Source organism: Octopus bimaculoides, chromosome 9 (genome assembly GCF_046866305.1).
Source record: "Octopus bimaculoides isolate indiv1 chromosome 9, ASM4686630v1, whole genome shotgun sequence".
Lineage (NCBI taxonomy): Eukaryota > Metazoa > Mollusca > Cephalopoda > Octopoda > Octopodidae > Octopus > Octopus bimaculoides.
Genome location: NC_142936.1, coordinates 8,848,730 through 8,861,229, shown reverse-complemented (window position 1 = coordinate 8,861,229; position 12,500 = coordinate 8,848,730). Strand labels below are relative to the sequence as shown.

Here is a 12,500-nt window from a genome sequence, read left to right as displayed (position 1 = left end):
TAGGTAAAAAGTAGACGAAAATTGTAAAGGAAAATTACTACTGGTGTGTTTAGTGAGTGTATATTTAGGAGTACATACTAAACACACCATTTAAGGTGATACAGAGGATTCTAAAAATACTTAAACTATAGGATGCATACATAAATTGGCTGGTCTGCATGTGTGCGTTATATATATATATATATATATATATATATATATATATATATATATATATATATATATATATATATATATATATATATATATATATATATAGATATATATATATATATGTATGTATGTATATATATATATATATATTGGTTGTTTATAACGAACAAGAGAACAAGAGAAAAATTACTGTTCTATATTAACATGCCCGTTTGATTGAATCTAACATTTGTGTAACAAAAGGTAATGTCATATATATATATATATATATATATATATATATATATATATATGTATATATACATATATATATACATACATATATATATATATATATATATATATATATATATATATATACATGTATATATACATGTATATATACATACATTTATATATATATATATATATATATATATATATATACATATATATATACATATATATATACATATATATATACATATATATATACATATATATATATATATATATATATATATATATATATATATATATATATATATATATATATACACGCACATACACACACATAAATTGATTATATGGTTTTTGTTATAGATATTTCAACAGCATTCTCTCAACATCCATCTAATTCGTTTGATAAAATCTCTTTCTCACTCTCATTCTCTCTCTCTCTCACACTCTCTTTCTATCTTACATTTCTCTTTTCCCGTCATTCTGCATTACTTCTTTCTAACTCGCTTTTGTTCTTTCTTCATTTCTTTTCGCCTATCTTTCTTTCTTCCTCTCTTTCTCTCTCTCCTTCTCGCATACAAATGCATACTTCTTTCTTTTTTATTATTATACCGGTGAAATGTTTAAAATGTTCCTTTCTATCTATTGTTCAGTTCGTCACAATATCTACAAAGAGTTGTTAATTCTTTTTTTTTTTTTCCACCACAAGTTGGCAGTCCGTCTATGCAAAGACGTGTGGTGCGGACGTAAGTATTATAATAGTGGACAGCATGGTGAATAGACCACAAATGATAAAGCACAGACGATCAATGACCATAGCTGCAAATTTCCAATCGCCTTTGATCTCTTCGTCATCTTCGTCGTCTTTGTATTTCTTCGTTATTTTCTGAACTTCTTTAAGTATTGTTATTAACTCTCCGCGCCCAGAAGCGTCGGTGATAACCGGGAGTGGTGGTTTGACGCCACCGTTCGGGTTACTGTCATGTTTAAAATCATCTTCAATGTCCACGGTGTTGGCTAGCAAGCTTCGTGTTGACTTTTCGATCAATCGTAGTTCTTGAGCACGACAGTTCTGGACGGTGTGTTTCTTCAAGGGGCGCAAACGCTCTACTCCAGGTCGACTCATACGAAGAACACAGGCCAACCACCCACAGATGCCTTTTCTCACCTGAAACGACAAGAGTAAAACGAAAAAAAAAAAAAAGACATTAGCGACCATTCTAAGACTGTAAGGTTCCTTTAGGAAACGAAGATTGCGACCAACAACAATAACAACAACAACAATAACAACAACAATAACAACAACAATAACAGTAGCAGAAACGACGACGATAAGTCCTGGTGGTGCCGTTAAGAAGCTTGGCTCCCAACCAAGTGGTCTTGGGTTCAGTGTCGAAGTTGCACTGCACGGCACTTCGGAGAAGTGTATGCCGTACGAGTGAATTTGGTAGACGGAAACTGTGTGGAAGCCCGTCGTATATGTGTGTGTATCTTTGTGTTAATGTTTGTCCGCCATCACCGCTTGTCAACGAATATTGGTTTATTTACGTCCTCGTAACTTAACGGTTCGGCAAAAGGGATCGAACCGATAGAATAAGTAGTTGGCTTAAAAAACAAACAAATGATGTGTTCGACTAAAACCCTTCAAAGTGGTGCCCCAGCATGGCCACAGTCCAGTGACTGCAACACGTAAACAGGTAAAAAGTAACAACAACAACAACAACAACAACACCGTCTGTACCATTGTAATTAATTCTTTCTATTATAGGCACAAGGCCTGAAATTTGGGGGAGAGTGATAGTCGATTACATCGTCCCCAGTGCGTAACTGGTACTTATTTCATCGGCCCCGAAAGGATGAAAGGCAAAATCGACCTCGGCTGAATTTGAACTCAGAACGTAGCGGCAGACGAAATACCGCTAAGCATTTCGTCCATCGTGCTAACAATTCTGCCACCTCGCCGCCTTGTCTTATTGTAATTAATGAGAAACCACAGTGATTAAGTATACAATTTGTTTCTCTCCTTAGTATCCTGTCATTGACTCATTGCTCTATTTCAGTGACTTTAAACCGGGTCCATATGAGCCTTGTGGGTCCATATAAGATTTTGTTGGTAACATTTATGCGTATGTAATTGATTATACTTCCACAACACACACATTATATCTTAATTTTTTAAATACAACTAATATTTATTTCAAATTTTTGCCACAAGGGCAGCTTATTTTGCCAACAACAACAACAACAGCAGCAGCAGCAGCAGCAACAACATTTTGTGTGTGTATATGTGTTTCTCCATGTCTTTCAACATATAGACAACGCAACACAGACTTTAAAAAAGACTTTGACTTGAACGACGTTTGTTGTTGCTGTTGTTGAGAGAAATACAGTGAATGGGAGAGAGAGAGAAAGAGAGAGAGAGAGAGAGAGAGAGAGAGAGAGAGAGAGAGAGAGAGAGAGAGAGAGAGAGAGAGAGAGAGAGAGAGAGAGAGAGTGTGTGTCTGTGTGTGTGTGTGTGTGTGTGTTTGAAATAATTAAAACTCCCTCCTTCTACATGTATGTTGTAACGGAAAGACAAACGGAGATCTGTTTGACTTTTTACAATATAAGATTGTTCAACAGTATTGAAGATTAATTAATCTTCACCAAAAAACTCAACCTAAACATTGTTTGAACAATTTATGAAGGGGACGTGAATGATCAACAAATATTTTTACCGTCAGCGTAAGGACGGGTAATGACCTTAAGCAATAATAACAACATCATCATCATCACCATCAACAAGAAGAACAACGGCAGGAATAACTGTACGGTCATTAAGTATTGAGTAGTTGACTTATATTGATTTATAACATGCGAGTACAGAAAGTGCAACACCCTCACGGTTAGAAGCCAAACTCCTAATTAATAAATGGCTCGGGCAATTAACATCACATGTTATTTCATGGAATAGTAATTTCATTGCAGGGTAATTACATCGCGAGCTCACTGCCATGCTTTTCATCTGCAGAATAAATGCGTTCGCTAAACATTATTCAATCTTTTTCCTTATTCCTGTTATTCACTGAGTAAAATACGTCGCATTTCATTGAGAATGAATAAGAAATTCTAACACATACATATACACACACACACGGGGAAAAAAAAATAAAGCAATAATTCTCTTCTATGATCTGTGAATTTTTAGAAATTTTGCAAAAAAAGAACAATCAATAAATGACGTAATAACCGGACAATATATCGCCAGTGCCACGTCACACACACACACACACACACACACACACACACACACACACACACACACACACACACACAAAGAACAGAGATAGTGCAGTGAAAATACAGTGCATCGTCATTGAAAATAGTAAATTATTTCGAAAGCATCGCTCATAATTTGTCTTTGAAAAATATTCCTTCCTTTCCTCTGTTTATTACATTTAAAAAAAATATATTTTTAAAAGGACATCAATTTCTAGACACCACCCCACCACCACCACCACACACATATGTTGAGTAGATGTGATATTAATAATTTTTTGTCTTTGAATAACTTTTTCATTGTTAATGAAAAGTAGCGTATTCATTTATTTACTCTTTAAACTATTATTGTCATTATTTCCTCGTTAGATCGAATTAAAATACAGTAAATAAGACAACATTGTGGTTGTATTTCTGCTGGAACCAGCGTTAATAATAGAATTTTTGCTTAAGTTTATTGTCATGCACATAGAAAGTGAATTTTTTAAAACCATTATTTGGAAATGAAGAATATTTTAATATTCAGCCTTTTCTTTATATATAGGAGTGGCTGTGTGGTAAGCAGCTTGCTTAGCAATCACATGGTTCCGGGTTTAGTCCCACTGCGTGGCACCTTGGGCAAGTATCTTCTACTATAGCCTCAGGCCGACCAAAGCCTTGTGAGTGGATTTGGTAGACGGAAACTGAAAGAAGCCCGTCGTATATATATATATATATATATATATATATATATATATATAATGTGTGTGTGTGTGTCTGTGTTTGTCTCCCCAACATCGCTTGACTACCGATACTGGTGTGTTTACGTCCCCGTAACTTAGTGGTTCGGCAAAAGAGGCCGATAGAATAAGTACTAGGCTTACAAAGAATAAATTTTGGGGTCGATTAGTTCGACTAAAGGCAGTGCTCCAGCATGGCCACAGACAAATGACTGAAACAAGTATAAAAAAAAAAAAACTCGATACCTCAACAAGACATGACAACTACGGCTACAGCGTCTGTGCTATCCAACGTGCTTGCTCTTCCAGTAGGGGATTTATCAAAATTGCAAGCCGGGCTTTTGGGCCGCAGATAGACGGATTAATTTACCTACTGGAACGTTGGGGCCGACGGCCGGATGTGGTCAGCATTCACGCAGTGAATTCGTTGGTCGAAACCGGCTCATCCCACCCCGGGTAAATACCGCAGCAAGCACAAATAAATAAGTATTTCTAGAACGCCAGACGACCACATAAAGGTTCTCTCTTTGGCTCGCTTTGTAATATAATGTGATGTGGTGTAATACTGGGGTGGGGCCAATGGCATGAAGTTAAGTTAGTAGAACAGAAGTAAGTTAGCAGAACGAAGAATTTAAATGTAGCTTCCGGTATAGTACTTACCCAATCGGGCATTGTGTGCGTTTCTGGACTTCGATGGTGGTAGTTCAGTACCCATACTGTTAGGACCACAGAAACCGAACACGTAACCATTATACAAGCAAAATATACACCTGAAATATATGAAATGTATAGGAAAGCGAAATGATTGGCTGGCAAATTTAGTAGGAGATAAGCAAGCGTTTGGACTGGGAAGATAAACTGAAATATATGTATGTATGTATGTATGTATATTTATATATAGATAAACTTACTTGGAATTGGATGCGTGGCGTCCACTCAAATAATAACGTAAATAATATATATATATATATATATATATATATATATATATATATATATATATATATATATATATATATAGGGCAAGGAATTGCTAATTAATTAATAAATTAATAATTAGAATTTTTATATTCTAATCATGAAACGTCGTACACGATTAAATAACGGCAGGTTTGTTTTCGTTTATTTCTCTTCCGTTGTTCTATGTGAGTCATAAATATGGCCATCCGTTAGAGAATAAATTGTAGTTAGAATTAGTAGTTCTTAACTGCTATTTCTAAATTTTTTAGTATGTTGGTGAAGCAACTCCTGCTGATCCCTATATGTTTATATATATATATATATAATACAAATAATATGTGAGTATATGCATATATATATATATATATATATATATATATATATATACACATAAATGTACGTATATATAATATAATATAATATAATACAATATAATATAATATAATATAATGTAATATATACATATAATGTATTCAAAGGTCAACATTTCAAATGTCAGTGATAACAATCTTTTGTTAAAAGTATTCTCATCGGGATATTTGAGATGGAAGTCGTTTTGTATTCCTTGTAGAAAAATGCTCGCAGTTTCAATGAGGAGAGAAGATTCATAACTATTCTTTAAGGCTGAATGCGTTTCCTTGTTTTTTTTCTGAATGCCTCTGCATATATATGCGTAATTATGTGAATTTCTTTTAAATGTGTTGAATGTGTTGGTTTGTTAGAAAAACAAAAAAAAAAAAAGACCAATATTTCATTGTTGTCGTCTGTGTGTTTTTGTGAGAATACGTGAGCGCGAAGTGGTTACTTGTACTTAAAGATGTTTGAAGGCAGCTTTGAAATGCTAAGTGTAAACGTACATGTAGTGTTGATTAGTATGAGTTGATTCATGTATTCGTGTATGTGTGTGTACGTGTATATATGTGTGTGTGTTTGTGTGTTTGTGTGTGTGTGTTCGCCTGTAATAAAGTTAGTTTCTGTATATTTTGTATAAAGTGTTTAAGTGCATATATCAATTTGTGTATGCGTTAGCCTCTTTTCTTCTTGCACACACACACACACACACACACGCATTCACACAGAAATAAGCGTGGCTCTGTAGTAAGAAGATCGTTTCACCAACGACATGATTCCAGGTTCAACCCTATTGCATGGCACCCTGGACTTATTTTATTAACAAAAACAATAACAATATTTAACAAAAAACATCTTTAAATAACAGTCTGACCGTCTACCAAGCAAATGGGAAGCAGTAATTGAAGTAGATGGTGAATATGCTCCGAAATAATCATTTAAAGATGTTTTTGTTACATGTTATTGATTTTGTTGAATAAAATTTGTTGAAAAAAAGCTGCAATAACTATGCACCAACACAATAGAATATTTGAACACAACATTGCAACCCGTATGTAAATCTGAATATAAGTTTACTATTATCTCTCTTTCCCTTTTTTCTCCCCTCTCTCTTTCACAGTACTAAATCACTATTATCGATAATGAACGTCCTTACCCCTCCGTTTTCTGTAAAGCTAATAATTTAATTTACTTTAATGCAATGTTCAACTGACTCTAGATATCTGACCACGACATACTAATGAGATCCAATTAGATCGAAATAGAAGCTCTATACGAATGTTTAGGACTCTATGCTTTAAAGAAAAAAAATTCATTGAGCAAAAATTTAATCAAAATATATGCATAAAGACAATAAACTTTATTCCTTTTACTAACGTAAAAAGTCACGAATTCTTAGCAAGACGATTCTCTCTGTTACCATGTTACCACAGAGAACAGCCAATCAGCTGAGGGATTATTTAAATATCTTATTTCCCTTTATTGCAAATGGCTGACCATACTCTGTCCCATTTGTATGAAGGGTTGGGTGGAGCCTTTTGAATGTTCGGACACTTGAAAACTACATTTGGCAGTAAACACTGAGGAATAATTCAGCCACATCTCGCCTTATGAATAGACAATAATAATTAAGTACCCATATATATATATGAACGATTGTGTGTTTGTGGGGAGTGAGTGGGTGCCTGAGGGAATGATGAAAAGACAGGAAGAAAGACAGAATGAAACGACAGATAGATCGACAGATTGACAAATAGACAGACTGGCAGACAAACAGACAGATAAGCAGACAAAGAGACAAGTTGATAGATGGCCAGGCATAAAGATAGATAGAGAGACATTCATATTGATAGATTGCTAGAGAGCTTGATAGAAAGATAGAAAGACTGACCGTCAGATAGATTGATTGATAAATGGAGAGAAATAAAGAAGGATTGACAGACTAACAAATAAATAGATAGACTGATTAATAGCTAGATTGACATTGATAGATAGAAAGATAGACAGACAGACAGACAGACAGACAGACAGCTAGCTAGCTAGATAGACAGATTGACTGCTAGACAGAGAGGTAGAAAGAGAGCGAATTGGATAAATTGATAGACAGACAGACAGATAGATAGATTGATAGATAAGTGGGTTGATAGATAGTTAGACCGATAAATAGGTAGACAGATCGATAGATAAATAAATAAATAGATAGGAAGATATATATATAGATAGATAGATAGATTAATTGATTGATTGATTGATAGATAGGGAGAAATAGAGATAAAGAAACTGATAGGTAGACAGACAGGAAGACAGGTAAATGGATAGACAAAAGGACGGACAGACAAATGGATAGATAAATAAACAAACTATATTGGGAGAATTTCTTTTACGGTCATTTTTCGATTCTTCATTCTTTAATTATTTCGAATCATTCCAAGAAAGAGAGCAAAAACAAATGCTTAACTAAAATCTAAAAATCGATCAGCTTCCGTAAAATATCGTCGAAATTTTCAGGTTTATTCTCCTGATAAGATCTATTTGAGATGGAAACCTAATAATTTTTGTTTGAATCCAATGTTCAGATCGGCTCAAGAAACGCCACGCATACGTCAAATGGTCTCGCGAATAATCACAGTTTTAAATCGGCCACTAAAACTATCATGATTACCGAATTAAATGACTGGATTAGATAAAGCCTAGATGGAAAGATTCTCACTTCAAATTTGAAATTACGAATGTCGTTCATACTTCCATTTAGAATTATTTTGACCATTTTTTCCCCTTTTTTCTCTCTTTTCTTATTCGTAAATTCTCTCAGCGTGTGGTTTATATAAAAGATAAACTAAATAGTTCAATATTATGGTAATATTGCTAGATTGAGTCGGTTAACACCTCTTGTTCCCTATCTTCTTTTCACATATCTTAACATAAAGAAACCCTATCGCCTGTTTTTATGCTCGCATACGAAAAACAAATAGCCAAACTATATTGAAGCTCGCGGGTAATTAACATGTGTTACTGGTAGAAATATATGGCACAAGAAAATACCATAGCCGAAAGTATTTAACTGTGACGATACTAATGATAGTAATTTCTAACTGTGGCACAAAGCCATGAATTTAGAGGAAGGATATAAGATTTGATTTAATTTAATCTATACTTGACTGGTAAGGCGACGAGCGTGCAGAATCGTTAGCACGTTAAACAAAATGCTTAGCAGCATTTCTTCCGTCTCTTTACGTTCTGAGTTCAAATCCTGCCGAGGTCAACTCTCTCCTTTTGGGGTCGATAAAATAAAATACCTTCATCCTTTCATTTCTTTACAATCTCTTTTGAGCAGTCAGTTACATCCTTATTTATTTATTTGTTTATTATGTATTAAACCATTTTTCTAAACAACAATGTCCGTGGTTATAGATTGCCAGCGTGCATTTTACAGGTTCACATTTTTGATGGCGTGGTTGTCACTAACTGACGGTGCCGCCGTGATAGCCCGGAAGTTTTAGAGAAATAGAAGACTTACCTATGAGTGGCACAGCATCAGACGTGGGAGGCATTGTCTCGGCTACCAGTAATAAGAACACCATGAGAGACAGAAGGATTGTTACTCCTGAAATGTTGAAGAAGATATTGAGAGAGTGGGGGGAAGAGAGATAGATTACACAGATAGAATGGTAGAGAGAGAGAGAGAGAGAGAGAGAGAGAGGGAAGGAGGGGAGAGTGAAAGAGAAGAGAGAATATATTGCAATATCTGGAGAAAGAGTAGATTCACACATACACGCACAAATACTTATACACACACAAACACCCATATACATACATACATATACACAAGTATATTTGTTGCGTTGAAGGTAATTTCGAACAAGTGAAAAGAACTCAGTTAAAAAAAGACTTTAAAATGTCCCTTATACTATATTCAAGGTATATAAATGGTTACTTTAAGCTCCTTGCCTATATCCGACACGAGTACGACCTTTATCGCTGCATCAACATTTGTCAGACCGAGAACAAATATGGCTACTGGTAATGTGCGATAAGTCACGGTAAAATACAAAAGTATGCTAAATAATCTGAGAAAAAAGAATAAACTGTATGCGGAGTGATAACTCAAGTCTTTAGAAAGTTAGAATGAACCGTTTGATATATCAAGAAAGGGAATTTAAAAAAATGAAATGGGTATATGCACATACACTCAACGATATATACGTCTATATGTATGTCCATCTATGCATTATCCCTAAGGGCTATAGATATGTAAAAGAGCCATTAAAATGTAACAAAAAGGATCCGCGTGAAAAAGGTTAAAAAGAATGAAATCAAGCTTGTGTTTGAAGGTAAGCGTGGCAAGAGAGGGATTTTTTTTTACTAAAATAGAACATATATATATATATCTTCGTGTATTCTGATGCATATTTCATTTCTGATGTTCAGGAAAATTCCCGAATGTTTTAGTCTATAAAAAAATATGTACATAGATCAGTTATGCAGTGTGAAATAATTGTGTACGAAGTGCAAGCAACAACCATGCCAAATCAGTAGTTGAAAAGAAACATTACATGGGTATGGCTGAAAGTAAGTTCAAGCAAAGGTTTTATAATCACGGCACATCCTTCAGAAACATCGACAAGAGGTATTCCACGATGTTAGCCAATAACATTTGAACACGAAAATAGCTGAACGCTGAACACAACATTGGTTGGAGGATCCTTGAAAAATGGGAACTATACGTCAACGAATCAAGAAAGGGATACACATTTTATTCAGGCGAACAATCTCTGAAAATTACTTGTGCATGATGATGTGGATAATGTTTAACAACGGCGACGACGATAATAAAAATGTTCAGTATGACGATGTTGTAATGATACTGGGGATGATGGTAATGATGAAGATGATGACGATGATGATGACGACGACGATGATGATGACCGTGATGAGCGTAACAAACAGGAGAAACAGAAGATAAATTAATAAAATACCCTTAAATACCAAATTTGTGTACTTGTGCATATATGTCTGCATGCCAGTATGTCTGTTTGTACGTGCATATATTTATGTATAAAAGACAGTGAATTACAAAGAAAGGAAGGGTGAAATGAGAGAGAGAGAGAGAGAGAGAGAGAGAGAGAGAGAGAGAGAGAAAGAGAGATAGAGAGAGAGAAAAAGAGAGAGAGAGAGAGAAAGAGAGAGAGAGATAATGTGTGAGATATAGATTGTATGAAGGTAGACACAAACACACATGCTTACAGATATGTAATACATTTTAACCCACACATATACACGCTCCATCACGAATACACACACACACACACATATATATATATACATACATACACACTTACATGTACACCTACTCACATACATGCATATCTATATGCACACATACTCCCACCCAACATAAATACACGTATATACAACGAAAACTAAAGAAAAGTGTGTGTGTGGGGGTGGTGAGGGGAAACAAGCAAAATCGAAATTTCACAAAAATCAAAATGGGAAAAATAAAATAATAAACCGAAAGAAACTTTATATTATTTTGCTGTTGATAAATATAATTATGGTCAGTTTTATATTTTAATGTCAAGTCCGATAGGTGAAAGTAAGGAAGTGGAGGCGGGAATGACGAAACAGTTCATTGCTGTCGTCTGCAACCGCAACTTTTACATCTTTCTTTACATTCCCCTACCCCCTTTCTTTCTTTCTTTCTTTCTTTCTTTCTTAGCTCCTCCTCTTTCTGTCTTCTTTAGCTTCCCCGTTTTACCTCTAACTCGGTCTCCATCTTTTTCTCCTTATATCTAGTCATCACCCCCTCTCTTCCCTTACATCTAGTCATCACTCTCTCTTTCTCACCCTCCCTCCATCCCTCCCTTTTTATTCGATCTCCTTCGTTCTTTAATTTCCTCCCATTTACTTTTTCATCCAGTCTTCCCCCCACTTTTTCTCTCAGACCACGCTATCTCTAACTCTCTCCACCTCCGAAATTCTATTCCTCCCACTCTCCATAATCTCTCTCTATTCCTAACTCTCCATCTACCATTCCTTTCTCTTCACTATACTTCTTCTTCTTCTTCTTCTTCTTCTTCTTCCTCACTCTGTAACACTTCTCTCCTCCAACTCTACCCTTAGAGCTCTCCAAATCATTTCATTCTTTGTTCTCTCTCTCTCTCTCTCTCTCTCTCTCACTCACCCTCTCTCTCTTAATTTCCTGTCAATTGTTACCTCCACCTGTCTCTCTCTCTATACCTACTGCTCCCTCTCTTCCACGCCCTCTCTCTCTTTTGTACTCCTCTTCCCCCCCTCCTCCTTCTGTCTCCCCCCTCTCTCTAATACTTTTCTACTCCAAATCTGCCGAGCAAGAGTTCTGCGGATATTTTTTTATCCCTTCCTCTTTCTATCCCTTCCTCTTTCTATCCCATTTCATTCACTTACTCTTTCTACTTCAAACACAATCTCTACACTGTCCTCTCTTCCCCCCCCCCCCCCCCCCGCCTCTTTCTCTCCCTCTTCCTACCATAGAATCACATCACTTCGCTAGTTGTTACACGGCATCTATTTATTATTATTATCAACCTTCAGGCTGTTTCCTCTTCTAGAATATTCTAACTTCTGAAATGAATGTTTGGCTGAAACAATCGATTTTTTTTTCCTTCTGTAAGTTGTAGGCATTGGGCGGTGGTTGAGTGACGAGAGAAAGAGCGAGCGAGAGTGAGAGAGAGAAACAAAGAAAGAAAGAGAGAAAGAGCGAGAGGTGGGGTAGAATGAAGGATCGATCGTCTGTTTTGGTTAAAGCCTAGCTTTTCTCTTATATATTGATTTCGGTGGTTTAGCTCCATCTTATAAGTG

General features: G+C 35.4%; 1 protein-coding gene across 1 annotated transcript in view; it reads right to left on the bottom strand.

The window, feature by feature from the left end:
- Positions 1-793: 793 nt before the first annotated feature.
- LOC106882137 (neuronal acetylcholine receptor subunit alpha-7) overlaps positions 794-12,500 on the bottom strand; it is a 608,484-nt gene continuing 596,777 nt past the window's right edge. Inside the window, exons 10-12 of the mRNA XM_052970401.2 lie at positions 9,178-9,264; positions 5,010-5,119; positions 794-1,540 (exon numbers count right to left, since the gene is read on the bottom strand). Of these exons, the coding sequence (XP_052826361.1) occupies positions 1,094-1,540; positions 5,010-5,119; positions 9,178-9,264 (644 nt within the window). The 3' untranslated portion in view covers positions 794-1,093. The remainder of the gene's footprint in view (positions 1,541-5,009; positions 5,120-9,177; positions 9,265-12,500) is intronic.